This window comes from Passer domesticus, chromosome 21, assembly GCF_036417665.1.
Source record: "Passer domesticus isolate bPasDom1 chromosome 21, bPasDom1.hap1, whole genome shotgun sequence".
NCBI lineage: Eukaryota > Metazoa > Chordata > Aves > Passeriformes > Passeridae > Passer > Passer domesticus.
This window is the reverse complement of record NC_087494.1, coordinates 5,050,430-5,076,819: the sequence shown is the minus strand read 5'-3', so window position 1 is coordinate 5,076,819 and position 26,390 is coordinate 5,050,430. Positions and strand designations below refer to the sequence as shown.

General features: G+C 65.8%; 1 protein-coding gene across 6 annotated transcripts in view; it reads right to left on the bottom strand.

Moving 5' to 3' along the window:
* The window catches only part of NFIC (nuclear factor I C), a 43,704-nt gene extending 17,687 nt beyond the window's left edge, over positions 1-26,017 (bottom strand). For 4 of the 6 annotated variants that reach the window (XM_064396775.1, XM_064396777.1, XM_064396779.1 and 1 more), the window contains exons 1-3: positions 25,492-26,017; positions 23,294-23,553; positions 6,834-7,365 (exon numbers count right to left, since the gene is read on the bottom strand). In XM_064396775.1, coding sequence (XP_064252845.1) covers positions 6,834-7,365; positions 23,294-23,323 — 562 coding nt within the window. In that variant the 5' untranslated portion in view covers positions 23,324-23,553; positions 25,492-26,017. The remainder of the gene's footprint in view (positions 1-6,833; positions 7,366-23,293; positions 23,554-25,491) is intronic. The other 2 variants (XM_064396776.1, XM_064396780.1) reach the window with 1 other exon arrangement.
* Between the last annotated feature and the right edge of the window lie 373 nt (positions 26,018-26,390).

Below are 26,390 nucleotides of genomic sequence, written 5' to 3'. Positions count from 1 at the left end.
AGCCCCACATCGAGGGCAGCAGCCTTCCCCCTTTTCCCCAGCTCTGCCAGCCGAGGACAGGGGATGGGAGAGGGTTCAGCACTGCTACCTGCAGGCTTCTGCCCCGTGCCTCAGTTTCCCTTGGGGGCTGGCTGGGGGGGGAGGGGGGAACTGCCCCCCTGCCTCATGTTCCGTGGCCCCACAGCGCGAGCACCTCCTCAGGTGTCACTGCACTCCTCCGGCTGGCCACGGCAACAGCGTGGATCAGTAGGGCCCGGACTGAGCAGCCTGCTCAGGGTGGAAGACCTCTGGAAACCAGAGGGAGCCAACGTGCCGTGGGGCAGACCCCACTGCAATGGCTGCGGCGAGCGAGGCTGCGTGAGGGTGTGATTTAGGGGCTCTGCACTGTCAGACCCCCAGAACTCCTCATCCCAGTCTCACAGTGACCCCAGGTCCGAGCGGCGCTGCCCGTTCCGCTGCCCGTCCCACTGTCCATCCCTCTGCCGCCAGAGCGGGGTGGCCCTTACATAAACCCGGAACAGTCCTGCTTGTGTAACCTCCTTTATATAATACCCTGAACCGCCGCGTGTGCCGGGTAAATCCTGGCTGAGCCGGGCCGGCCGGCGCGCTGGGGCGCGGGACCCCCCTCCGCCGTGCCCGGAGCGCTGCGGGGCCGCGGGGCGAGGCGGCTCTGCTGGGCCTCGGCCACCAGCGCTGCGGGGGCGGCAGCTCCTCCTCCCCCTGCCGAGCGGAGCCCCGGGGAGGTCCTGGCCGGAGGCATCCCCCGAGGTGGCGGGGCGGTGGCGGGGGGAACGGACGCGCCCCGCTGCCACGTACGCCGGCCGCGGCCAGCTGGCCCGGGCGGGAGCCTGGGAGGCGCGAGCACGTTGGCCGGCGCTGCGAGCGAGCGGCGCTGCGAGCGAGCGGGTTTGTCCTCGGCCGACCCCGGCCGGCACGGGGAGATGGCAGCGGCCGGGGGGAACCCCCCCAGGAGGGCGGCGCGGCCGCCCCCTCGCTCAGCCCTGCCAGGCCTGGGCTCCATCCAGGGCTGCCAGCGTCCGCGGAGGCGAGCGGGGACAGATGGCAGCGGGGAAAGGGATGGGGAGAGCGGGACAGACAAAGGGAAGGCTGAGCCCCCCCTTCCCCGGGACTCTCCCCTGCGGGGTGCTGGCATCCAGCCCCTGCGCGCTGGGCTGGGGGTGCCTGGGGGCGCAGTGCAGGGAGGGAGTGGAGAGAGGAGAGACGGATGGGAGAGGGAAAGGAGAGAAAGGAAGGGAGGGAGGGAGAAAGGAAGGAAGAAATTAAGGTGGAGAGAAAGGGAAAGGGAAATATGCTGCCACTATCTTGCTGCGCCAGCAATTCCAGCCCGTGGCAGAGCCCCACAACACAGCTAGCCTCCCCGCCGAGTCCAATGCACACCCACCATGGCCCCTCCGATGCTCCCCCAAAACCAGCCCCTGCACCGCCACTACGCAGGGCTGAGGCAGCAGTTTCAAGCCCTTCCCCAGGACTGGCCAAGACCCCAGTGCAGGGGCCAGTGTGACAGGGGACCGTCTCCATGCCCCAATTGGCAGTGCCAACCCTGGTCGGGGGTGTAGGGGCACACCGGGGGCTTGCCGGCGTCTGTTCCCCCCCTCCCGCGGCCACGGGCGGGAGGGAGCACCGTGGGCATCTGCCGCCCCAGCTGTCCCTTGCCAGCGCAGCACGGAACCGGGCACCCGGCCAGGATGGCAACTGCGGCCCCGGGGAGGGCACGGCGCTTGCCAGCGCGGGGGGACGGCGGGTGGCGAGGGCGGGGGACGGCAGGTGCTCGTGAGAGGAGCTCGCTCATCTTTTATTCATCGGGTGCCTAACGGTGCGCGGAACCGCTCTGGCCCCTTGTCCCCTCGGGCGGCGCAGGACGTGGCACCCCGTGCCAGGTCCCCGGCAGGCACGGCTCACGCTGCCGGGGCCGCCGGGCTGCGCAGGGCGCAGCTCGCTTCAGCGGTGACGCGAGGCCGGGGCTGGCAGCGGGCACTGCGGGGAAGCCGTCCGGCTCCGGCACGCCGCCGGCTCGGCGCACTGCGGGAGAGCCGGGGAAGCCCTGACCTCCCCAAGGTCGCCGGCACATCGATCCGGAGAGCTCGAGCACATGGAAACCGCCCCGGCCGTGCCAGCGCCAGGCTCGCAGCGGGGCCGGGCGCAGGAGCAGCGGCACCCCGGGCAGTGACGCTGCAGAGGACAGGGGTGGCGGGGGGGTGGCACCCTGGGCAGCCCCCTCCCATCCCGCCTCTGCAGCACGCAGCCGTGGGGGCAGGAACCCAGCCCCTGCGGATTCTCTGCTGTCTCGTACCCTTGTGCTCTTTCCCGGGGGGTCTCCTCCTGGGCTTGCTGGGCTCTGCCTACCCCGTTCCCCTCAACCCCGGCCTCCCTGGCTGTCTGGCCGGGAGCAGAGATACCGGCAACAAGAGGAGGGTTTGCTCGTGTTCATCTGTGTGCTGGGGGGTTCTCCAGCCTGCCTGCCCGCCGGTGCCCAGCTCTGCGAATGACAGATCCCAAATATTGTGAACCCCATCAATCTTCTCGTGACCCTGGCGATAAATATTTGCGCGGGGGCTGGCGGAGCGGCGGTGCCCGGGGAAACGCCTGCCCCTCCATCTGGAGGGGCTGAGCAGACGCTTGGCACGGCCGGCCTGGCACGGCCGCAGCGCGCCTGGGACGAGAGCCCTGGCACAGGCTCCCCGGCAGATTGGTGCCATCTGCCTCGCACCGCACCCAGCGGTGAGGCTGGTGGGGGGAGATAAGGGGCTGCCAGGCGGAGGGAGACGCAGATGCTGGCACAGCGCGGGGGTCCCTGCCTCCCCCCAGGTGCTGTCCACTGGCGGCGGCATGGCCGGGGCTGCCAGGAGCTCGATGCCACTCTGGGGCCCACTGCCTGCTTGCCCTGGGCACCCATCTGCTCCCGCCCCGCTCGGCCCGGGGGCTCAGCCAAGGGGCACTGCCGGGAAAAGCTCAGTGCAGGGTAGAGCCCGGACCCCCTGCCCTGCTGAGCATGCGGCTGGGGAGGGGGGCGCAGAGAACCTCAGCGGGTGTGAGGGGCCAGCACCGCCCCTGTTCTGCCTCTCCCCGGCTCGGGGAGCCTGGGTGGGAGCAGGGTGGGGTCCAAGGATGGGGGCTGCCAGCATGGGGATACAAGGATGCATAGATGGGGCTGCAGGGATGGAGGCACCATGGTGAGGGCTCAGCAAGGGAGCCCATGGAGGTGGGGAGCACTGCTGGGAGGTGCAGGGAGGGGGGCACTGTCCCCCGTCCCCCAACCTCCCCACCCCGCCCCCAGACTGGCTGCTGCCGACAGGAGCTGCTGGGAGGAATCTCTCCGTAATGCTCCGAAGGTCCTGGCACCATCGGCTGGGGAGATTGATTACCATTTTACTGCAATGCTTTTGACTTTCACCAGCGACCTCCGAGCTCCCCCCAGCCCCCCCGCCCCCCCGCCGCACACCCAGCTCTGGGCTGCAGCGCCGTCCCCTCCCCCACTGCGGTGTGCACAGCCCAGCCCTCACCCAGCCCCGCACTCATCCCGCACCCCTCCTGCATCCAGCACTCATCCTGCACCCAGCCCTGCTCCCATCCCGCACCCACCCTGATCCCATCCTGCCCCAAAGGTACCGGGGTGCCGGTCGCAGGGCTGGGTGCAGGATGGGAGCAGGGCCGGTGCTGCTCCGGGGAGGACCCAGGCGCCCGACACTCCCTGCACCCCACGGCCACCCCCGGGGCCAGCAGGGCTGGGACGGGACCTCCCCGCAGCCCGGCACAGGTTCTGCCTCAGTTTGCCCACCCGGGGACACGGAAAGCCGAGGACAGGGGGAAGATCCGAGGGGCAGAGCTCGCCTTTAACATGGGCCCGGGGGAGTTGTCTGGGCGCTCAGCCCCTGCCAAGGCTGCCCCAGAGCGCGGGTGGGGAGCGCAGGGCCGGGGGCTCCTCCATCCCCCCAGTTCCCCGGCGTTGCCAGAGCAGCGGCTGGGAAATTGTGCTGACACCGGCAAAAGCGGGCGGCGGGGGCGGGGGAGCGCGGGCGCACGTGCTCGGGCTGATAACGGAGCTGCGGGGGCTGCGGGGAGCCCGGCCCGCCCGGCCGGGGGGGCCCTGCGCGGGACAGACCCTCCCAGCCCCCGCCCTTGAGGCTGGGGATGCTGCGGGCGGGCAAGTGAGAGGAGGCAGGAGAGGGCAGGAGCGGGCAGGCAGAGGGAGCGGGAAGGAGGGAGGAGGCAGAATCAGGCAGGAGGGGGCACGTAAGAACGGGCAGTGTGCCGGGCAGGAGCAGGTAGGAGGGAAGGAGGGCAGCATGTCGGGCAGGGAGAAGCTCACTGAGCCCACAAGGCTGTGGTGCAGTGATCCCCGGCACCCCTGGAGTGCTATCACTAGCCTGGCCATGCCGTGCAGGGTGCCATCGATGTGGTGGCTTCTTCCCTGCCTCAGTTTCCCCACCAAGGTGGGAGGCTGGAGACCCCTCCCATCAGCCACAGCCTGACTGAACATGCCCACTGTGGGCTGGGGCCAGGCCATGCCGAGCACCCAGCACCCTGCAGCACCCCAGGGGTCTCACACTAATGCTCCTGGCCCATGCTGGTCCCCCTTAACCAGGGCCAGAGCGACCTTAACAGTGAAAGTGAGAGGCTGCCAGGCCTTATCAGAGAGTATTTACAGCCGCTGTGTTCCCAATTAGACAGTCAGGTGACTGCGGCTGCTGGGGACCCAGACACCGGGGTCAAGGTCGCCGGTGGAGGGGCGGGGGGTGGGAGAGGGGCAGCCACCTCCTGGGGACAGCGGCTGGACACGGCGTGGCCAGGGAGGCACACCAGGTGGCAATGGGGACCCCATTGCAGAGGCTGTGGGGGTTTTGGTCCCTGCCTTCAGCTTGGCCACTGTAGGGCTCCCAGTCCAGCATCAGGGTGCTCCCAGTTCAGCCCAGTCCAGGCTACTCCAGCCCAGTGTGACACTGCACCTCCAGCTGAGCCAGCACAGGGTGCCCCCAGCCCAGCCCAGTATGCAGCAACCCCATCCCAGTGAGCACAGCGTGCCCCCAATCACAGCGTGCAGCAGCCCAGTTCAGCCCAGCATGGCCACGTCTCAGCCCAGTACATGACACCCCACTCCCTGTCCGGGTGCACAGGACACCCCCAGCCTGCACCCTGCACCCCTGTTCCCAGCACAGCACCCACCCTTCCCAGTGCCCTGCTGGGTCCCTTGGTGCCACGGAGCGGGTGAGTCACGTGCGTGGGCACGGGTGCTGGCAGCACACGTGTTCACACACCAGGGGCACGGCTGGGCGGGCAGGTCCTGGCTCACACGCGTGTGCAACCAGGGATGTGCCCCACACCAGCCCAGCGTCCCACCTGGGCCCTGGGGCAGGGTCTGGCCCTGGCTATTCCCTGCTGGAGGCTGTGCCCCAAAGCCACCAGGGCCTGGTAGTCCTGCCAAGCCCTTCCCTGGGTAGTGGGGGAGGTCACATGCTTGCCCTGCCTCAGTTTCCCCTGTGACACCCAGCATATCCCACGGCTGGCTGGGCAGAGCGTGTGCACACCACGACTGACCACACTGGCACCTGATTTGCTGGCACTGCTGGCACCAGTGGCCTCTGTGGTGTCACTGTCTGTCCCTAGGCTCTGGCCAGTACCAGGCAAAGAGCCACAGCCCCACGTTCCCCCTGCCGTGGTGCTGATGAGGGTGGGCTCACGGGGCCGGGGGACATCACCTCGTGCTGTGGACATGGGCAGGAGGTGCTGCCAGGAGGGGACCCATATCCTGCCACCCCCGCACACCTGGGTAGCCTGGCCTGGCCAGAGGTGGCCACGAGACCCTTGATTCCCCCTAGGGCTGCAAGTCACAGACCCTGCTGTCTGTGAACCAGCCCTGCAACCGCCCAGCCCTTGGCTGGGATCACACAGCATCTTCCCTGGCTCCTACGGGTGCACCAACACGCCTGAGGGTGCTGGTGGATGGATGGCAGGGTGTGTGGGGGACCCCAGCTGCTGGCAGGGTGTCTGTGCTAGCATGTCACCAGCCAGGGACAACAAACCTGCCCAGGTAAAATCCCTGCTTCTGAGCTTCCCCTTCCCAGCATGTGGGGAGGTGACGTGAGCTGGTGGAGAGGACAATGGTTCATGGACCCAAAGGGAGAGCTGCTGCCTACGCTGCACTCTGTGACTCAGTTTCCCCCTTTGACTGATGGCTTTGAGAGCAGGTTTGACCCTCCTTGCTGCAGTGAAAGCAGCCACTTCTCCCAGCAAGTCCGTGGCACCCTGAGGCAGGTGAAGGGCTGGGACCAGTATCCACAGCAGGAGCTGCCCCCACCAATGCTATTGCTGTGCCCTCCCCAGTCGGCCTTGCTGCCCCGTCCCTGCTCTGGCATCAAGGGATTGGCACCATAATCCATGGCAAATGGGCACTGCTGGACCTCTTCCAGCTCCAGCCCTTGGGGGTGCACCAGGAACAGGCTGCTCCTTCCCTGCCCAGGCTGCCCACCCACTCCTCAGCTAGGCACAGGATGTGGGGTTAGCTCTGGGTTTAACCCCCAAAACTCCATGCTGGGAATGCCCAGAGACAGGAGCACCCTCAGGGACCTTTGTGTGCTCCTGGGCAGCTGGGATCAGCCCTGGCTGGGGGAGAGGGGCCAGGGTGGGGGGCACCCACCCGCGAAGCAGTTTGGAGAGGGAGGCACTGCAAGGTCTGCAGTGGGAAAGGTGTTCGGGAGCAGTGTCCCCAGCTGGAGACGGGGATGGGACAGACGGGGAGGGAAAGCTAAAGCAAACCCCCGGAGCTGGCTGTGGCAGGGCACAGCCAGGCTCTGCCCTGCAGGCAGACGAGCACCCACCTCTCTCACGGACGAAGTACGCCAGGTAGAGGTCGAGCTCCTTGACAGAGACGCTGATGTGGTGGGGCTGGACGCAGAGGATGGGGTTGGTGCACTGGCCCGACTTGACCAGGCGCTCGCCGTCGGTGCTCTCCAGCGGGATCCCTTTGAAGAGGATGACCATGACCAGGTCCAGGCGCCACACCTTGTCCGCCTGCCGCAGGCAGTCGATGCGGCGCATCTTGCCTTTCTGGTCGGGGTTGGACAGGACGCAGCACGAGGGCTTCTTGCCCGTGATGGAGAGCACGAAGTCCTCGCGGCACTCGGGCCGGATGTCCTTGCGCAGCTTGGCCAGGAGGCGCGAGGCCCATTTCTGCTTCACCTCCGGCTTCTCGCTCAGCAGCTCGTCCTTCACCGCCCTCTCCTCATCCTTCGTCATCCTCTTCTCATGCTTCTTGAAGTACTTGCGCTTGCGGGCCTGCAGGTTGAACCAGGTGTAGGCAAAGGCCCTGACGTGGGGGAGCAGCGCCTCAATGAAGGGGTGGAACTCATCCTGTGGGAGCAGAGGGACAGGGGGTCACTCCTGGCTGAGTCCCTCCAAGCTCCCTCCCGAAGTGGCTGTGGAGCCCTGGGGACCTGCCAGGCTCATTCCCACTGGGCTGCATTCCAGTGCAACCAGAAGAAAAAGCTGTGGCAGAGGCACATGCCCACCAGGGTTCGGATCCTCTCACCACCCAGCGAGGTTATCCCCATTCCAGCAGACCTCCATAAATCCCACCGGCTGCAATTTCCCCGGGCCAGCAACCTGCAGGGAGTGGCTGGGCAATACTGGAGCCCGTGCCACAAGGGGAGAGGCTGCTGCACAAGGCTGGCCACCTCAGCAGCACCTGGACCCTCTCCCCTTTGCAGGATCTGCATGCCAGGATCTGCTCCCACCAGGTGCAGAAATCCCACCTGAAATCCCAGCTGACGCTGTGCCCACCGGAGCCGCTGTGCAGGCGTCAGGCGCTGCCAGACCACAGCACCCCAGTGCCGGGTGCCCCATGCCTGCAGCATGCCGGGTGCTCCCACTCGAGCTGTGGGTGCCTTGGACCTCTCCACTCCCTCTGGACCAGTGAGAAACTCCCCCAGTTTGCCCCAGTTGCAGCCAGCTCGGCGGCTGGCGCCTGGCCCGGCATACAAGACGTGCTCTGACTGCCTTTTTCCATTTGGTGAGCGCTGCTGGATGAGTCCAGCCCCAAAATGAAAACAAGGAAAATGCATCCCCAACTCTGGCCCCTCCTTCCCGCATCCCATTTTTTTTTCCAATTTGGAAAATCAGTGCTTCCTGGCTGGGGGCCCACAACCCCACCATGGGATGGAAAGGTGTTGGGAGCCTTCCTGGTGAGGAGCAGCACAGCTTGGAAGGCAGCAGGCAGAGGGTTGAACATCCCTGTGTGTAGCCAGGGCAGCACCAATCTGCCCTCCAAGGGCAGGATTTGGCCCTTGGGGTCCCTCATGACTGTGGGGAGGAGGAGGAGGAGGAAGGAGCTCAGCTGGATTCCTGCCAGGGCTGAGAGGGGGATGGCTGGTGACAACTGCCACTGCCATGCCACAGGGTCATGCCTGGGGAGAATGCCAAAGGCAAGTGCTGCTCTGAGGTGAGGAGGCGGCCACAGGCAGGAGCTGGGAAAGGACAGAGCTGTGGCTGTGGGATGGGGCGAGCACTCCAGATCTGGCCCCACTCATCCCAGAGCAGCGATGCCATTCCCTGGCTGAAGCAGCTGTGTCCCAGAGTAACCCTGCCTGGAGGGAACAATGTCCCCTGAAACAGGCTCCCGGCAAGCATCGGCCCCATACAGACCCTGCTACTCCCACTTGTTCTCAAGTCCAGCACAGATCCCATTAACCCTAAATCTGCTCCCCCAGCACAAACCCTGACAACAGCAAGCGTGGGTCCTTGGGTGTCTGCTGAACTAGTGACCCCCTGAACCAGACTCTGCTGTGACCTGGCACAGACATCCCAGTGCAGACCCCACTGTCCCTGCACCCAGCACAGACACCAGTAACTGCCAGCCCCAACCCCAGTAACCCCCCAAAAGTCCCTGCACACACAGATCCTTCTTCATGGGACAGACCCTGCCACCTCTGGGGGTCACCAGCTCCTCTCTGGACCCAGAGCTGTGGCCCCACAGGTGTCCCTGCCGTGCCCAACAAGGGACAGAGGACTCATTGTGCCCATAGAGACCCAAATTTGCACGCAAACCCATCCTAACCCTGGGGACCCGTCCCTGCCCAGGGGACTCATCCTGCCAGAGGAACCCTTCTTTGCCTGGAGGACCCAACTGTGCCTGGGGAACCTGTCCCCACCGGCTGCTCCCGGGGACGCCACAGGGTCTGGTTCCCTCTTCCCTCCCCAGCAGCAGCCGCTAATTCAGTGCAGCTGGGCAAGGGCTGGGCATGTGTCTTAAATCAGGGAAGAAGGTCAAAGAAAAGTAAGACAGGAGCCGAAAAAAGCAGCAGTGAGTTCCAAAAACAATACTTGGCCGGGGCGGTGGGCGGCTGATCTTCCTTGGTGGCCGGTTATTCAGACGAGCTCGACAAATTGCTGCCATCCCCTGGCCTCGCCACCCTCCCCAGGCAGCCGGCGGCAGGGCTGGCCGCAGGGCCGGGGGGACACCGTGCCATTGTCCCCATCCCTGCTCTCCCGCTTGGGGAGTGCCACCCCGGGCACCGCTGCAGGGAAGCGTGGCAGGAACCCGGTTATCCGGGTTGGGGTGGGTGAGGCAGCACCCTCGGGCGCTGCTTGCGCTCGCTGTGGGGGTCGGGGGCTGCTGGGTGCTGTGCCTCGGCCACGGTGCCCTCCTCTGTGCCCTCCCCCGCCACGGTGCCGAGAATTCGCAGCTCTCACTTGGACCCACAACTGAGACCCTCCAAAAACCCGCTGCGTGCAGAAGCCCCCGCAGCCCTCGGAGCCCCCGGAGCCGCGGCAGCCCCCCCGCCTCGCCCGGGATTACGGCAGGCCGGGAGCTGCTCCCAAAGCCAATCAGCCCCTCGCCAACTTTCCCTCCCGCCCGGCTTAACCCGCGCAGCGATGCCGCGGTTAAGCGGCTTTAGCGGGGCAGGCGAGGGCGGCTGGGGGGCATCGGGACAAGCACACGGGAACGGCTGCTGCGGGGCTGAGGGACACGCCAAAGGACCTGGGGACCGTCCCCAGCCGTGCAGGCAGCGAGCCCCGCAGCCGGGCACACCATCCCGGCTGGCACCAGCCGGATCCACTCGGGAAGGCACAGGCAGGGATGCACTGTCTGTCTGTCCGTCCCAGCCCCAGATTCCCACCGGGTTCCCCCAGCCCAGCAGCCCGAGCGCCGGCAAAAGACTGGTTAAGTGTTTCTCCTGCTGTTTTTCCTTTGCGGGGCTGGGAAGCAGAGACGTGCTGCAATACCCCAGACGAGGCTGCTCCCGGGGCATTTCCGGATGGGAATCTGGCAGCAGAGCCTGCGCTTGGGCCTCATCCAACCCAGGCTTGTAAAGCCCTGCAACCCAGGCAGGAGCACGCCTGCGCCGGGTGCTGCCGGCCCCGCTCCGGGCCCCCCTGCACCCCCTTCCAGGGGCTGCTGGAGCGCTGGCTTTCCATGCCAGGTGCTGTGAGGGGAAACTGAGGCACGGGTCAAGTCCGGCTCTGTCTTGCGGTGGAGCGGGGAGAGGAAGGAGGGATACTCTGCGTGGAGCTGGGCATGCCATGGAGGATTAACTCCTCCGCAGCCCGGGGTTTGGCAGCGCCAGGGATTGGGAAGGGGCACAGCTAAGGCGCTGCCTCTTCCCGTGCTCCTGCCGCCGGCTCGGCAGCACTGCGGCTCCGCACTCCGGGGACAGAGGGGACGCTCCTTGCCACGCTGGGACACGGCACTTGGCACGGGCACCGGCCATGGGCTGGCCACCCTCCGAGCATCCTCCGCTCCAGCGCCTTGTCCAAACAGGTCGGGCTCAGTGAAACAGCCTGAATTTTCCAATGAAAAAAACCCGTTTCCTCAGGAAATTCCCGAGCAGTTTTCACGGGGGAGGCGCTGGGGTGAGGGGCGGAGGAGGAGGAGCGGGACGGGAGGGGTCAGACACCTCGGCAGTTGGTTTTGCTCTGCCACCAGCGCGGCCTCGGCTGCGGGGAGGAGCGGGATGCCATCCCCACCGCGGGACAGCCTCGCTGCACGGCAGCCCCGCAGGGAGCACACATCATGAAAGGATGCCCAGCCGCCCCTCCAGCAGCCGCACACCTCCGGACGCCGCCGGCTCCCACGGCCGCCTCCTGCCAGGTCCCGCGGCCCTGCGAGCCCGGGCAGGGGCTGGCAAGTCGGGCTCCGTGCCCCCACGGGAAGCCTTGGCGTGGTGGCAGGGGGGGATGCGACTACAGAGGTTCTGGTAATCCTGAAAATCCCGGTACCTTAAAAGGGCACAGCGGGGACTTGCTTTCTCCTCACCAGAGCCCACAGATGCCCTTGGCGTGGAGCGGAGCCTCCGGTAGCCGCTTATAACTGTTCGCCGAAGCGGCTCTGGGTAATGAGTTAACCTGGTAATGAGACCTGTTGCCGAGACAGATGCAAATGATTGGGAAGTGCTCATTAGAGGGGATGGAAGGAGGCACTTAGGCCCTGAAAGGCACCCAGCCCTTCCCGGGGCCGCCCTGCACCCTATTAGAGCCCATTTTGCAATAATTGCTCCAGAGGAGGAAATCTATTTGGATTCATCATAAAGTATTTATTAACAAGAGCTTATTCATAATTTTTGCTGCTCGCCGGTGTGGCGCGGCCGGGCGTCCCGGCCTGCTCTGCATCGGAACGCGTTTCCCCGGCCGGGAAGGAGCGCGGCAGCGCTGGGGCGGGGCAGCGAGGGGGCACGGGGGCAGCTGAGGCTCCCGGGGCCGCTACGAGCTGCGCGGGCCTTGCCTGTGCACACCGGGCCCCGCGACACAGCTGCCCGTGGGGCAGAACACTCTGTTACAGCCACGCGTTCCCCGAGCTCCTGGCTGACCCGGCCCCTCCCTTGCAAAAGCCCTCCTGCAGCCCACGCCGGGGCACAGAGCCTCGGCGCCCAGGGCATCTGGCTGGCACCACGGCACAGGTGGAGGTGAAGGCAGGACGCTGTGCAGCCTCCTCGCAGTTTCTCTCTCCAGGTCCTGCGGGTTTTTTTCCCCCCCAGAGCCAAGAGCATCCCCCAGCCAACACCCACGCACGGCTGCGGGCTGTGGGTGGGCTGGACTGCTCCCACTGCGGGTTCTGGTGGAAGGGTGAGCAGAAGTGGGGCAGAGAGGGGCTCCCACGCCTCACTGGCTGCCGTGATGCTCAGCCCCGCTCAGGATCAGCCCAGGAGCGGGGGGTGGGCTCGTACAGCCCCTGGAGCTCACCACGCACCCGGAACCACGGTGACCACGCGCCCCTCACTGAGCCGCCCTGGGGTCCCCACACCTGGCGCTGCCCAAAACCTCCTCTGAGCCACCCCGGGGCCGGGCCGGTGCCCACCTGCCCGCGCCTACGTGCCGGGGCGGGAGCGGTGCCGGCGCTCGCCCTCGCAGGTGCTGCGGCTGCGAGCGGGGGCGCGGGGAGCGCGCCGGGGCCGCGGGTCACAGGAGGCCGCGGCGGCAGAGAACCTGCCAGTTGCTTTGGAAAACATCAGGAAGAAAAGCAGCTCTCTTGGCAGCCCCGGGCTCCGGTGCCAGCGCTGCCTGGGCCCCCGCCAGCCAGCACAGCCCGCCCCGCAGACGGCAGCTGGGGGTGGCCCAGGTGGGATGGAGCCGGAGGGGGCTTCTCTTCTCCGGCGGCACGGTACGTGCCCCGACACCGTGCCCAGCACCGCCCCTGGTCTGCCTGCGTGCACCCCCGCCCCAGCAACAACTGGCACTGCCGGTCCCCGGGTTTCCTGAATGCGCCCCAAAGTGGGGAGCAGCGTGCCCAGCATGCAGGGAGGGGTAGGGATGCCCCAGGGATGTACCCGCCAGCAACACGGGTGGTGGAGGAGCCAGCAGGGTTCTGCTGAGGGAGACTCGAAAGTGTGAGAGCCCAAAGCCACTCACTGCCTTCCTGAAGACACTTGGACTCCCCAGGTGCCTCAGGTTCCTCAGGTGCCGTCTCTGCACGTCCCCTTTGGGGTTTGGGAGCCGACGGCTCAGTCACTTTCCCAGGGTGACCCCACCTGCCCCCAGGGTGAGGCGCTGCCTTTCCAAAAATAAGGAAACTGAGGCATGTCACCTGCCAGGCCAGCCCACAGACCAGGCAGGATGCGACAGTGACTGCTGAGGTCTGGGAGAGGTCTGGAAGCAGCACCGGGGGACCCAGCCCATGGCCACGGAGATGTCCCCTCGTCCTGGGAAGCATCCCGTGGCCAGCAGCACCAGAGCCACGTGGCTTCCCAGCCGAACCCCCCCCGGGGCTCCAAGGAAGGGAAATGTTTTATGGAACTGGAAAAAAAAAAAAAAAGCTTTGCCAACGGGTCCTGGCTAGCTCCTCCGCCCTGCCCTGCGTCAGCGTGGGGCCCGGGGGTGGCCTGTCCCCACCATCCCTGCTCCTGGCACACAGCGGGGGCTGCAGTGTCTGAGACCCAGCACTTTGCCCATCCCAGATGCCAGGCTCTTAGCCTGGGAGCTGCCAGGATGTAACCTAGGAACAGAATTTGTTCCCAGGAGCACAGAGGGAAACTGAGGCAGGAGATGTGTTGGGGCTGGCAGCACCCTGTTGGCTCTGGGGAGGGGGCACCACCAGAAAGGGTCCCCCCAGCCCCCCCGTGCCAGGCCCAGGGCTCTGAGCCCGGCTTTAGCCCCTGACGCAGGAGGTTTTATTTCCCTCCCAACATATTTTTAGCCCTGCCTGCTTTGTCCTGGCCTTTCCGAGGGGGATGAATCGTGCACCATTAAAGGTGTGGGGGTGCAGAGGGGTGTCCCCAGCTCCCTGCTGGGGGGATTGGCGCTGGGGGTACCTCTGCACCCCACGATGGGCAGTGCTGTGATGGGTTTGTGGGGCTCACTCTGCTGCAAATCCAATCCCTGGAGCAAGTCAGTGGTTAAAAATAGCCCCGGCCTTTTGCCGTGGAATCAGCGACCTCGCAGGGGGATCGGCCACCCTGGCGGCCTGGAGGTGAAGAGTTCACGGCCCCCCTACGGCCCCAGTGCCTTTGCTGTGCCATGGATGTGCCAAAGGCTCAGCCCCTCCTCCAGCAGCTCATCGGCGCTTGGGACAACCTGCCAGGACCCTCCACAGAGAGAAGGAGAAACTGAGGCACGGGGTGGTGCCTGGAGATCAAAGGGGCTGGGCGTGTCCCCACAGGGTCAGCTCTGAGCCTGGCCAGACCCCGCACGCCGAGCACTGAAGGATGGGACCAGTTCAAACGGGTGGAAGGGGAATGTTCATCCGCCTTCGGCAGCTCAGCAGAGCCTTCCTGGGCAGATTCAAAGGCTGAGCCCGGCTGGGTCCTATTTCAGGAGGGTTTTGGACACCTCCCAAGTGACAGAAGTGGGTGGGGGCTGACCTGCACAAAGGGACTCTGTTCGGGCCGCTGGGCTCGGCGGTGCCCGGCACGGAGGCCGGTGGCCGTGGCCGGTGCCTTGCTCCCCACGTGATGGGCCAGCAGCCGGGCTGGGCAGGGGGCGAGTGCCCTCCTCCTATGCTGGTGCCGTTCCCCACCTGGATGTAAGCTGAGGCCCGGGGCGGGACTGCCCTTGCCTCCCGGGTGCTGCTGTAACCGCTAAGTGACACTGCCATACCGCGGAGACGGCCGTGCCAACCTGCCTCGTGACGTGGGCTCCAACAGCCACCCGCCCTGGGCTACTTGCCCAGGCTGGCCCCGAGCCATCCTCTAGGGGAGTCCAAGGTCCTGCCGTGGGGTCGGTGCTTTGGGAGCCAATACCCCTGTCACAACTCCACGACGGAACGGGAAAAACCCTTGGACAGGCCAGATTCCACCAGCTTGATGCCCCACAGGGCACACTGGGGTACCAGCACCACTGGCCCTGCGACTGGGGGCCCTCCTGCATCACCTCAGCCTCCCCCACTGGCCACCTCAGGGCCTGGGGGCTGCAGAGAGCTCGTGGGGCTGCGGTGCCACGACCAAGCCGAGCACACTGGCACGCTGCCGGCAGAGCTGTGAGCGCCCGCGGGCACCGGCAGCAGAGACCCCGGGATGGGGCGTGAGGTCCTCACCAGGGTGATGCTGGGTGAGCTCCCGGCCCTGTCCCCACACGGGACGCAGCAGTCACGGCTCGGCCCTGGCTGCCGCTGGTGACTCCTCTCTCCAACCAATTCCCCACCGCAAGGCGAGGAAGGCGGTGAGCGCGTCCCGGTTCCCTCCGGCGGTACCTCAGGATGCGATGCAGTCATCGTTAATGCATCTGGACTCATTTATGGGGATGAGAAAATGTTTCCAGGTTTCCCACAAAGTCCCATTAAGATCCCAGTCCCACTCTATTTTTAGTGCCCTCATCAACAACGCCTTTCCCAGCCACCCCGGCGCTCCAGAGCCCCATGGGGCTGGCGGGGGCACCCTGGGCACACACCTGCCTGGCTCTGCAGGGAGCTGAGCTGCACCCAGACTGGGCAGCTGGAGGGGGCAAACCCTGGCCCCGCACTCCCGTGCCAGCAGCTTTGCACCCATGGGTGCACCCTGGGAGTGGGGGTGCCCCAGCCTGGCATTTACCTGGGAGCAGAGAAAGAAAGAAAGATGATGGGAAGCAACAGAAAAAGCCACCCCAGGTCATGGCATCAGCGGAGGCTGCAGGACCCCACTCACCACGAGGGATGGAGAGTGGCTGGGTCTGAGCATCGCTGCAGGTGTAGGGTCACACCCTGCAGCACCAGATTGTCCCCTGGCGATGGCCAGTGGCTGTCCCAGCCAACCCGTCCATCAGCAACCCCCAGTGCCCTGGCAGCGTCTCCTCCCAGGCAGCGGGTGCCCACAGGGCTCTCGGTGCAGCTGGCAAGGGCGCCAGGATCTGCCCTCGGCGCTGCGCCCTCCCGGCTATCTATAGCCATGACCTCAGCGAGAACCGGGGCAGGACCCGGCCGCGCATCGTCCCTTCTTGGCAGGGCCACCGCCTCGGCCCCCACCCGGCACAGAACTGCCGCCAAGCCGAGGCTTTTATCCCGTACGTTCGCTAATCCGGCGGGATTCGATGTCAGGGGCTGCCCACGGGAGGCTCACAAAGGCCGTTTCCAGGGGTGCCCAGCCAAGCCACGGAGAACGCCAGCCGGCGGTGCTGGGTGTCACCGCGTTAGGTGACAGGCGCTGACCCCGGGGGCCGGACGGGAGGGAATGTGTGTGACCCGGCTGCGAAGAGGTCGAGCAGGGGACGTCCTTGCGTAGGCAGGGGTGACATGAGGACACCCCGCAGCTGCGCCCCGCAGGCGCCGGGGTCACAGCCTCCCGCAGAGCCGGGGGTCGCGGGGAGGACCTGCTCGCTCTGCGCCGCCTGCCCCGGGGGAAGCGGGAAAGGGGTGGCCCAGAGGAGGGGAAATTCCCCAGCTTTTTTCTCCAACAAACTCCTTGGCTTGTGCAATTAGAGAAATTTGTTTAACAAACTCCCGGGGGAGCGGAGCGGGAAGGTGGGGTGGCGCGGGGCCAGGGCGCTGCTCACACAGGCCCGCTCCCTCCCGCCTGCGCCTTTGATCAGCAGCGCGCTGCGCAGGGGACGGGGCCGCTCCCCGCGGCCGGGGCCGCGCTGTGCCGCGGAGTGCCCGCACCCTGCGGACACGCTGCCCGTGGCAACCCTTTGCCACGTGTCCCCTCGGCCGCCGCTTCGCAGCCCCCTCCGCTCATCACCCCCACTGCCATGCCCCTCGTGCTCGCCGGGGTGGCACGACCCTGGCACCCCGCCACGCTCAGCCCCAGCCCCGCGGCCGCAGGTGCGCACACGTGCGCGCCCCGCCGTGCCCGCGCCCGGCGCAGGCTCCGGGCGCGCACCCGCCCGCTCGCTCCCGCTCTCTTTCTCATGCGATGCCATTTCCATCAAAAACTCTTTACTCGGCACTTTTCCCCTCATTGGTATTCACGCCGCGCGCTCGCTGTCCTGGCGCACAGGTTACTAAAGGAGATTTTGCGGCGCAGCGTGGCGGGGGTCACATTTCAGCCTGCGCCGTCTCGCTTTCCCAAATCGCTGGGCAGCAGCCAGGGACGGCGGGAGGGGGTGCAGGATCCGGCACATCACAGCTCCCGCCAGGCAACCGTGGGACCAAGCGGCCTCGTCGCCTGTGGCAGCGGGGCGAGGCGGGTTGGCGGCGGCTCTGCAGCACACAGTGATGGGTGGCTCCCTGGGGACAGCCGGCAGGTCACCGGCGCTCGCCGTCCTCCCGGCAGCCCCACGTGCCTGTGCAATGTGGGAGCACCTGGAAAAGGGGGTCTGAGCAGAGAGGGGGGCACACACTTGGCGTTGCCACCACATGCCAGCACCCAGATGAGCCCTGGGTGACATCCACCGTGGGACTGTACCCCCAGAATGACATCCTGGGGTGCGGAGGGAGCAGTGGTGCCTCTCTTTTTCAAGGCTGGTTTGGGGAAAGGGGAAATGTCTGGGTGGAAAATCAACATTCTCTCTCATGGGCTTTTTTTTTTTTTCCTTTGAAAGCAAAAATATTTCTTGGTTTTTCGTGATCAGAAACACGTTGGGGGTTTTTTTGGACAACAGCCGGTCAAATACCATTTCCCCGTGAAGGGAATGCAGGGGCCCTTTGCAAGGAGAGCGAAAACCTTCTTAAAAAATAAAATAAAACCCCCAGTTAAAAAAAAAAAAAATCCACCCGGCTATGGACTTGAATGAGCTGCCAGGGAAGAGGGGTCAGCAGGAGGGCCGGATCCTGGTGTTCCCGTGCCAGGCAGTGCTGCTGGAGTGGTGGTGGTGGGGAAGACAACGTCCACGGCAGGCAGCCCAAAGCCCAGACCTGGGGATTTTGCCCAAAACGCTGCCCAGCGCTGGCTGCCGGCCGGGGAAGGAGGATTAATGCGCTTTTAGAGCAGCGGTGAGTTAACCGAGAAATCAATCCTTGGCAGTGGCTGGCCCCAGGTCCCCCAGCGCGTGAGCACTGCCGCACCTGAGCCACGGGATCCTTTCCCAGCTCCTCTCCAGGACTTGGGAAGCTCCGGGTCTTGGCGGCCGGCGCAGGGCGTTGGGTCCCGGCCAAGCTGGCACAGAGTGCCCGGCCGCGGGGGATGCCTGCCCAGGGCCGACGTGACGGACGGCGAGCCCAGCCGCCCGCCCGGGTGCGAGCCAGGCCCCGGGATGCCCGGGGGTACCCTGTGCATCCCCTCCCTGCAGCTGGCACGTCCCAGGGGTCTGCATACCCCCCTCCAGGGTGAGATCTCAGAGTGTCTGGCTGCCAGGGCAGGCAGGGAGGCTGAGCTCAGGCTTTTGCCTGCACCAATTTGTTGCATCCAAAAGCATCTCGGTACTGAAAATCCATGAGGATTTGGCACTGGGCACTCCTGGCCTGCCATGAAGCTTTGCCCCACTCAGACTCAGCCCCACCAGCAGCCCTCAGCCATGCGGTGTGGACGTCACCAGTGGTGCCACATGATTCTGGCAGGGCTGGCACCCACTGATGCCCCGGCTGCTCCCATCGCCTTCGCCACCCTGCCTCGACCTGCCCGGCACACCCCAAGGTGCTGCGGGAGAAATCCTCTCCCCATGGGTCCCTAAGGAGCACATCCCCACCACCCCAGGACCTGCCTGCACTTCCCAGCTTGGGTGCAAGGACTGACGGGGACAGCAGCCCCCCAGCCCCTCCCACGGGCAGCCAGCCCCCTCGGAGATGCTCTGTGCTGGCACCGCCACCCCTGCGCCGAGGAGCCACAGCACGGCCGGGGGTGGCAGGCAGCGTGCCAGCTTCACAGGGAGGGATTTTACCTCCCTGACAACTCTCCTTCTTCCCCTCCAGTGAGGGACTCTGGGGATGCTCCCCACCACCGTCACCATCCCCATCCTGCCACCAAGGGCTTGGCTTGTGGCTAGAGCAGGTGCAGGCACAACGGCAGTGATGGGGGGAAACCGGGCACCCCTTGGGCTGCGGGGACATGTCCAGGGGCCAGGCACAGGGATGGCTGGCACAGGCACCATCGGGCAAGGAAGGTGGGTGAGCAGACAGGGCATCCCTTTCCCTGGGGCCATTCCCAGAGAGCCCTGCCTGGCAGGCACGTGCCTCCACCACCTCCAAAGGCAGGACACACTGACCCTCCTGTTCCCTGTGAGTACCAAACCCCTATTCAGGCCTTCCTCACCATGCACGGCCCGGGGTCAGGACAGATCCCTCGGTGCCACTGTGGCAGCTCTCCCCCAGGGCTGCCCAGGCTCCTCAGGGAGCCGCCTTTCTTGCTCTTTGCTGTGCCCTGATAAGGGCTGGCTGGGCCAGCCCTTGCCATGGTTCCTCTGCCCAGCGAGCCTTGCCACGCCAGCACCGCCTTGGCCACACCGTCCATGCCACAGCCACCCCTGCAAGGGGGGAACACCGCCGGGTCAAAACAAGATCAGGGTATGGCTCCTAGCACCCATGCCCAGCCCTGCCAGGCTCAGGGGAATAGAAAAGGGAGCTATTCCCAATTGCTCCAAGAGCTCCGGGCACGGCTCTGGGCTCTGGCAGCTGGGCTTTGTTCAGCAGTCTGCAAAGGCGTGCGCGCACCCGCAGCGCTGGGCACGCGGTCGGATCACTCCCTGCCCCGGAACGGAGGGAACTGTGGGCATGAGGGACCTGAACCACGGTCAGGGAGGGAACTGTGGGCATGGCAAAGCTGTCCAGGGAAGGGAGAAATCGGCAGGTACCTGGAGAAAGGTGTGCTGATTTACTGCACGAGGCCCCAGACAAGTTCAAGGTGATGAGGGGGAGAGCGGCGCAGCGTGAGCGCCGGCCAGCAGCCCCTCACACAGCTGGCTTTATCCTCCCCGTCCGTTCTGGCCCTCTGACCCGGCACAGAAACCTCCCTGAAAACAGGACCTGTTTTTCCCGGGTGAGGATTTAAGATGGGATCGGGCAGGAGCAGCGGGGCAGGGCTCGCCAGGGCAGGCGGGCACGGCGGGCGCCGCGGGGAAAGCGAGGATCTCCCGAAGGTTGCATTTAAAGAACAGCCTCATTGTTTTTCCCAAACAATACTCAGCAGATGGGAGAATTGAAAGTGTGTTGCAACCTTCCCTCTCTTCCCCCGCCATGCCCGGCTTGCTGCTCCCATCCTTTGGCAGCCGATCTGAGCTCCCGGCTGGAAACCAGTTCTCCGGAGCTACTGGTGGAGGGGGTGAGCACCGGTGCTGAAAAGCCCCGGCGCTTTTGGGAAGGGGGCTTGCCAAAGGATGCCCCATGAGACGTGCCCAGCAGCTCCCCGCATGCCTGCAGCAGCGGTGGCAGCCGAGGGATGTGTGGAGCCCGGCCGTGGCCGGGGAGAGGTGGGATCCCCTCGGATGCCTGGAGATGTGGCTGTGACCGTGCCACGTGGCTGCAATGCTTCTGGCAGCCCAGCTCCACCCCCCAGGCCCGGAGCTGTGCCCGTTTGCTGGTACCAAGGTTTGTGCCAGGCCAGCTTAGCCTGACGCCCCTCGGATCCCGAGCCACTGCCTGTGGCACACACGGGGGTCTGTGCCTGGCCACTTGATCTCAGTCAGGCAGTGCGGGTGCACTGCCTCTGCCATCCCAAAATCAGCTCTGCACCCCAGGCATGGAGCCTGGCAGAGGGAAGAGGGTCTCTGACCAGACCCTGCTGGGATGCCCGGCTTCCAGCATTGTGGCAGCCTTGGAGGATGGCGCCCATCTCACTTCATTCCCATCCTGCAGGAACCAGGGTGGGGGGCTGGGGGTGTGCTGGGGGCACTGCCAGGTACCAGGCATGAGCCAGAGGTGTAGGAGCATTGCCAGTCATAAAATTTGCAATATTCCCCCACAAGAAGTATCCCAAATGTTCCCCCACTGCGGATCCAGGAGCCAAGGATAACTGTTACCACTTTGGAAATCCCTTTGGCTGCTGGGCAGCAGCTCGCAGGGGACACACGTGCAGGTCCCTGGCAGGTGCTCAGCTCCAGGGCTATTTTGGAGCTGGGCAGCCGGACACCCCCGGCCCCCGCCCCGCTTCCCCGTGGGCAGGGTGAGGCCTCGTGCGTGGCGGCGGTTCCGGTGCTGCTTCCCTGCTAATCTCGGCAGCTCCCTCCTGACTTCCCGGCCTGGCCCCGAGCGGGGACAGAGGTGAGCTGCGGAAGCGGGAGGAAGTCCCCAAGAAGGGACACGGAGCTGGGAGGGCTCAAAGCCACCTCTAGCCCGACGGAGATACGGCCGAGGCCGTGGCCAGCAGCGTTTCCCGGGCTATCAGCCCCTTGCCGGGGCTGTTTTGGTGCCGCTGGGCTCCCGGCTCGGGCCCGTTCGGGCCGGGAAGGGCTCCTGCCGCCCGCGGGGTCCCGGGGCCGGCGGTGCTGCTGCTGGGGAGATGCGCAAAGGCCAAGGCAGGGCGGCTCCCGCGCACGTTCCAATGTATCCACATCACCATCCGCAGCTCCCGAGCCCGGGCGAGCCTGCCCGCCGCGCGGGTGGGATGGGAACGGGAACGGCTGGGCTGGAGCTGGGCACGAGGGCCGGTCCCGTCCGAGCCGGGCTGGGTCGGAGCTGAGCCTCTGTCGGGGTGAGGGGGAGGACACCAGAGCCTGCCCCGTGCCCGGGCAGGGGGCAGAGGATCCGCGGAGGATCGGGAGGAGAGCCGGGAACAGCGCGGGTTTGTGAGGAGAAGGGCTCCTGGCAGCCCCGGCCCGGCCAGCGGCCGCACGGCTCCCACATCACACCGGCACTGCGAGCTGGCAACAACGGGCGTGCCAGCCCAGCACCAGCTGGACACTGGAGGGCTGGGACCCCTGGGAGGGATGGAGTCAGGGTGGGAAAGGCGGGATGGCAAGGAAAGGGAAAAAAAGAAAGAAAAACAGGGAAAATAAAAAGAGAGAAAAGCAAGCAAGAAACAAAAAGAATAAGGGAAAAAAAATTAAAAAGAAAAATTGCGAAGGTAAAAAAATTAAAAAGTACAAATAAAAAATAAAGAGAAAAAAAAAGAAAAAGAGTTAAAAAAAGAAGAAAAGAAAAAGAATAAAAGAAAAAGGAAGAAAGAGAAGTAAATAAGCCAGATTGAGGTGTGACCCTTGCCAAGTCAACCACACAACAGGGAGCACCACCTCAGGGTCATCTGAGCAGCCCTGGCACTGCCCACCGTGCCCGTGTCCTCAGCAGCCTCACGCTGCGGCCGGGGGAAGCCGGGCCCGGACCCCGCGCTGCCCCCGCACCTCGGCGGAGCCCCGCGGAGCCGCACCGAGCCCCGAGGCACAGCCAGCCCCGGCCCCGAGGCACAGCCAGCCCCGGCCGCAGCCCCGCGCCGAGGGAGGGGGCGGCAGGGCCGGGGGTCTGCAGCAGCCCCCCCTCCCCAGAGCAGAGCCCGGGGGCGCCGCACGAGGCCGGGCCCGGAGCGGGCAGCGGCTGCCAGCAGGGAACAGGTTACGAGGCAGAGAAAGCTGCTGCTCAATAATTAAATAAATATCAGCGATCAATAAGCACAAGGCAAAGGCAGAGCCGCAGTGGTCGCGCTGTGGGCAGGGCGGGGGGGTTCCTGGCTCTCCCCCCGCGGCCATCCCGGCTCTTGGGGCACTGCAGGGACGCCCCTCTCGCCCGCACCGCGGGCCCGGGCACGGCCGCCCTGCCGCGTGCCACCGGAGCGTGGCCTGGGGTGACATCGGTGTCCCCACGCGCGGCTTGGGGCTGCCCCTCGTCACCCCGACACCCTGACGGGGGCTGGCATCGCCCCTGGCCTCGGATGCCGGGGGGTGCCCCCACATCCTGCCGTGCACGGCCCCCCCGGCCCCCTCGCCCGCCAGCGCGGCGTGGCACGGCCGGGCGCGCATTGTCCCGGGGCTGGAGGGCTCCCAACGAAATGCCCGTGCCCCCCCAGCCCTTGCACCCCACCATGTGCAGCCAGGCTGGGGGAGGGAAGGAAAAAGTTTCACGCTACGCAAGAGGCGGCACGGCCGAGCCCGAGGCTGCAGCGCCGACCCCCCCGGGCTCCCCGAGCCCACCGAGGACCCCCCGCACCCCACGGTGTCCCCCCGCACCCCCAGAGCCGGCGGCTTCCCCGCACCACCCACCTCCGGGCGCAGCCACCAAAAAATAAAACCCAAACCACAACGCAATCTTCCAACCCCCCCACGCCCCAAGTGAAAGTGAAGGCTGAAAAAACCCAAAAAGCACCAGAAACACCAGAAAAAAACCCTGCAAAAGGCGAGGGAGGGGGACAGGAGGGGAACGCGGCTCCTCTGAGCAGCCTGCACGGCCCCAACCCGCCTTTCTCTGTTATGATTATTTTTAGGGAGGGAGGTGTTGCATTTTCTTGGGTTTTCTTTTTTTTTTTTTCCTTTCTTTTTTTTTTCTTTTTCTTTTTTTTTTTTTCTTTTTGTATTGCAACTGCTAAAGTCTGTTGCGGCGAAAGGAGCAAATTGGGGGGAGGGGGACGCGGGGGGGGGTCCCGGTTACCTGGGTCAGGCAGAGAGGAGACGAATACATCCCGAGCCGTGCTGGGAAAGTGCCTAATTGCAGGGCTGAGACTCGAGGCGTAAAAGTTACTGAGTCATTTCGGAGGCTGGAGCAGTCCGGGCGTTTTTTCTCTCTCTCTCCTCCGGAGCGGCTCTGCGGGGCCCGGGGGGGGGCAGCCGGGCACGGGGGGGCGGCCCCGCGGGAGGGGGGGCCGAGGAGGAAATAAAAAGATTCCAACTTCCACCCCCCCGCCAAAAAAACTAAAAAAAAAAAAAAAAAGAATGAAACCAAACCAAAACAAACCAACCCTTAAAAAAATTAAAAATAAAAAGCAAAATTCCCCCCCCCCCACTTGGAAAATAAAGCGCTTTTTGTTGTTGTTGTTTGTTTGGGGTTTTGGGGGGGCGGTTTAAAGAGGCAGGAGGGTCATCCTCGCCCCGGGGGTGTCGGGGGTCCGCACCCAGCCTGCAGGCACGGGCGGCGGGGAAGTTAGAAGGGAAGCGGCTCCATCCGAGACCCAGGCAGCGGAGAGAGAGAGGAAAGAAAGAATGAGAAAATGAAAAAAAAAAAAAAGACAAAAAAAAAAAAGAGCGAGGAATGAAGTGACGTTATGAAAAAAGCCCATCCCAAAATATTACATCCCATTTAAAGATGTAGGAACCCCCTTTGGCTCGCAGGGCCGAGGCGCTGCGGGGCAGGGGGGGCGGGGGAGGGACGGGGCCCCCGCGGACGGCGAATCCCCCCTCGGCCAGCGCGGAGCGCGCCCCCTTTGCTTGTTTCGGGGGCTCTATTTTTTAATTTTTTTTTTTTTAACTAAACGGAGCCAATCCGGCGATGGGAGAGAAAAAACCCTGCAGATTCATGTGCAACTTCTGAGCAGCGGCCCCGGCGCGGGGGGGGGGCAGCGGTGCTGCTCCCCGCACCCAGCCCCGGTGCGGGGGGGCCGCCCCGCCGCATCCCGCTCATCCCGGGGCGACGCTTATCCCACCCCCCGCCTTATTCAACCACCGGCAGCACCGCCGTGCCACGGGGGAAGAGCGAGCCACGGGCAGCCCCGCAACCCCCCCTCGTCCCGGGGAGCCCCGCGACCCCCCCCGCACAAAGAGAGCGGGAGGTGGAAAAAGCGGAGCCGCAAACTCCAAACCGCAATTTCTCGCTCCGCAACCCCCCGGCCCCGGCCGATCGCGGGCGCTAATGACGCTAATTAGAGAGCGCGCGGGGAGCGCCACGGGCGGAACACAAAGGGGATCCCCGGGCACCTCCCGGCCCGGGGGGGCCGCGCCCCGTTCCGCTCCCGCACCGGGGGTCGCCCGTCCCTTCAGGGACCTGACCGCAGCGCGGCTGCTCCTGGCGTGGGGCTGCGGCTCCGGCGCTGCTTATTTCCCCCCCCAAAAAATAAGAAAACCGCTTTTTTTGGCCTTCCCCCCCCCCCCCCCTTTTTCCTCTGCGGGGTCGAGCCCCCGCAGCGCCTCTTCCCGCACAACAAATTTCCACTCTCAACTTCTGCCGACCCCCGCGGCCCATCCCCGCCCGGGGTTGGGGCTCGCCCCGCACGCTCCCCCCGCAGGGACATCCCCATCCCCGCGGGATGCGGCGGCTCCGCGCAAACTTGGCCGGGCGGGCCCGCTCCCCGCATCCTCCCGGGGCGGCCGCGCTCCCCCCGTGGCCTGGCGGGAGGAGAAGCGGGCGAAGCCCCGCACAGCGGGGCCGGGGGAAATGTTTTTATTCTCCCACCGAGCGCGGTGATTCCCGTCGCCCACCCCAGCACGGGCAGGGCGGCTCCGCGCAGCGCGGACTTGAGCGCGACCCTCCCGGGCGTCACTTCCAAGTTCAAGTCGGTGCGGCTGGCGGCCTCTCCGCCCCTTTTTTAGCGGCCATTTTCAGCTCCATCCAGTCCTCCGCTGGCTGCGGAGGCTCCCCCCGCGCCGCGCCGCGACCTCCCCGCCGGGCGGCTCCCGCCGCCGCCTCCGCCCCCCGGTACCGGGGGCGGGTGGGCAGGGGGAGGAGAGACGGCGGAGCTCCCCCCGCCCGCCCCCGCCGCCCGCTCCCCCCGCCCCGACACCGTATTAAACTCGCCCCGCCGCCCCCTCCCCGGCAGCAACTTTTGCTCGTGGGGGCACCCGCAAACACACGCACACGGGGGGGTGAAGGGGAGAGGGGGGAAGTAGAAGAGAAAACGAAAGTGTCATGGGACCTACCATCGCCAAGTGCAATTAACGGGCTCCAAGTTGCTGCGAAGCGCAAAGCAAAGAGGATGGATGGGCTGCTTTGGGATTTTGGTCTAAAACGTGTGTTTTCCACCGCGCCGAAGGAGGAGGAAAAAACCGCTGCCCCGCCAAAGAATTAAAAAATTAAAACCCCAATAATAATAATAATAATAATAACAATGATGGTAATTATAGTAAAAGTCCTCCGAGGCCAGCGGCACAGCACAGTGTCCCCCGCGGGCGGTCACCCTCGCTCCGGCTCCGCGGCGCTGCCGGGGGCCATGCTCCGGGCGGGGGGCCGGGCTGCGGGGCGGGGGGCGCGGGGCGGCGGGAGCGCGGAGCCCGCGCCCGGCCCGGCCTTACGCGCTGCGGGGGTGGCGGGGCCGGGGGATGGCGGGAGGGTGGGGGTGCGATGGGTATTTTTGGAAGGCAAGCAAAAAAAAAAAATTTTTCCCCCCTAAAAATTAAAAAAAAAAAAAAAATTAAAAAATAAAAATAAAGCCCGGGAGCGGGGCGGGCGGGCGGCGCCTACGGCAGAGCAGCGCGGGCATCCCCCCCGCGCCCCCCCGGCGCAGCCCCACTCCGGCCGGGCACGGCTCCTCCTCGCAGCCCGCAGCGCCCCGGCCCCATCGCCGCCGCCCCCGCCTCCTCCTCCTCCTCTGCCTCCTCCCCTCGCCCGGGGCACCGGCGGCGTTGCGGCGGGGACGCTCCCGGTGCGGGGGCGGGGAGGGAGGAGGAGGAGGAGGGAGAGAAGGAGGAGGAGGAGGAAGGCTCCGGCCCCGCTCGCCCGGCAGCGCGACGGCGGCCCCCGGATGGTGCGGGTAGGTGGCGGGGGCTGCGGCGCGGCCCCCCCGGGCCCGGCTGGCTGCGGGGCCGCCCCTCCGGCCCTG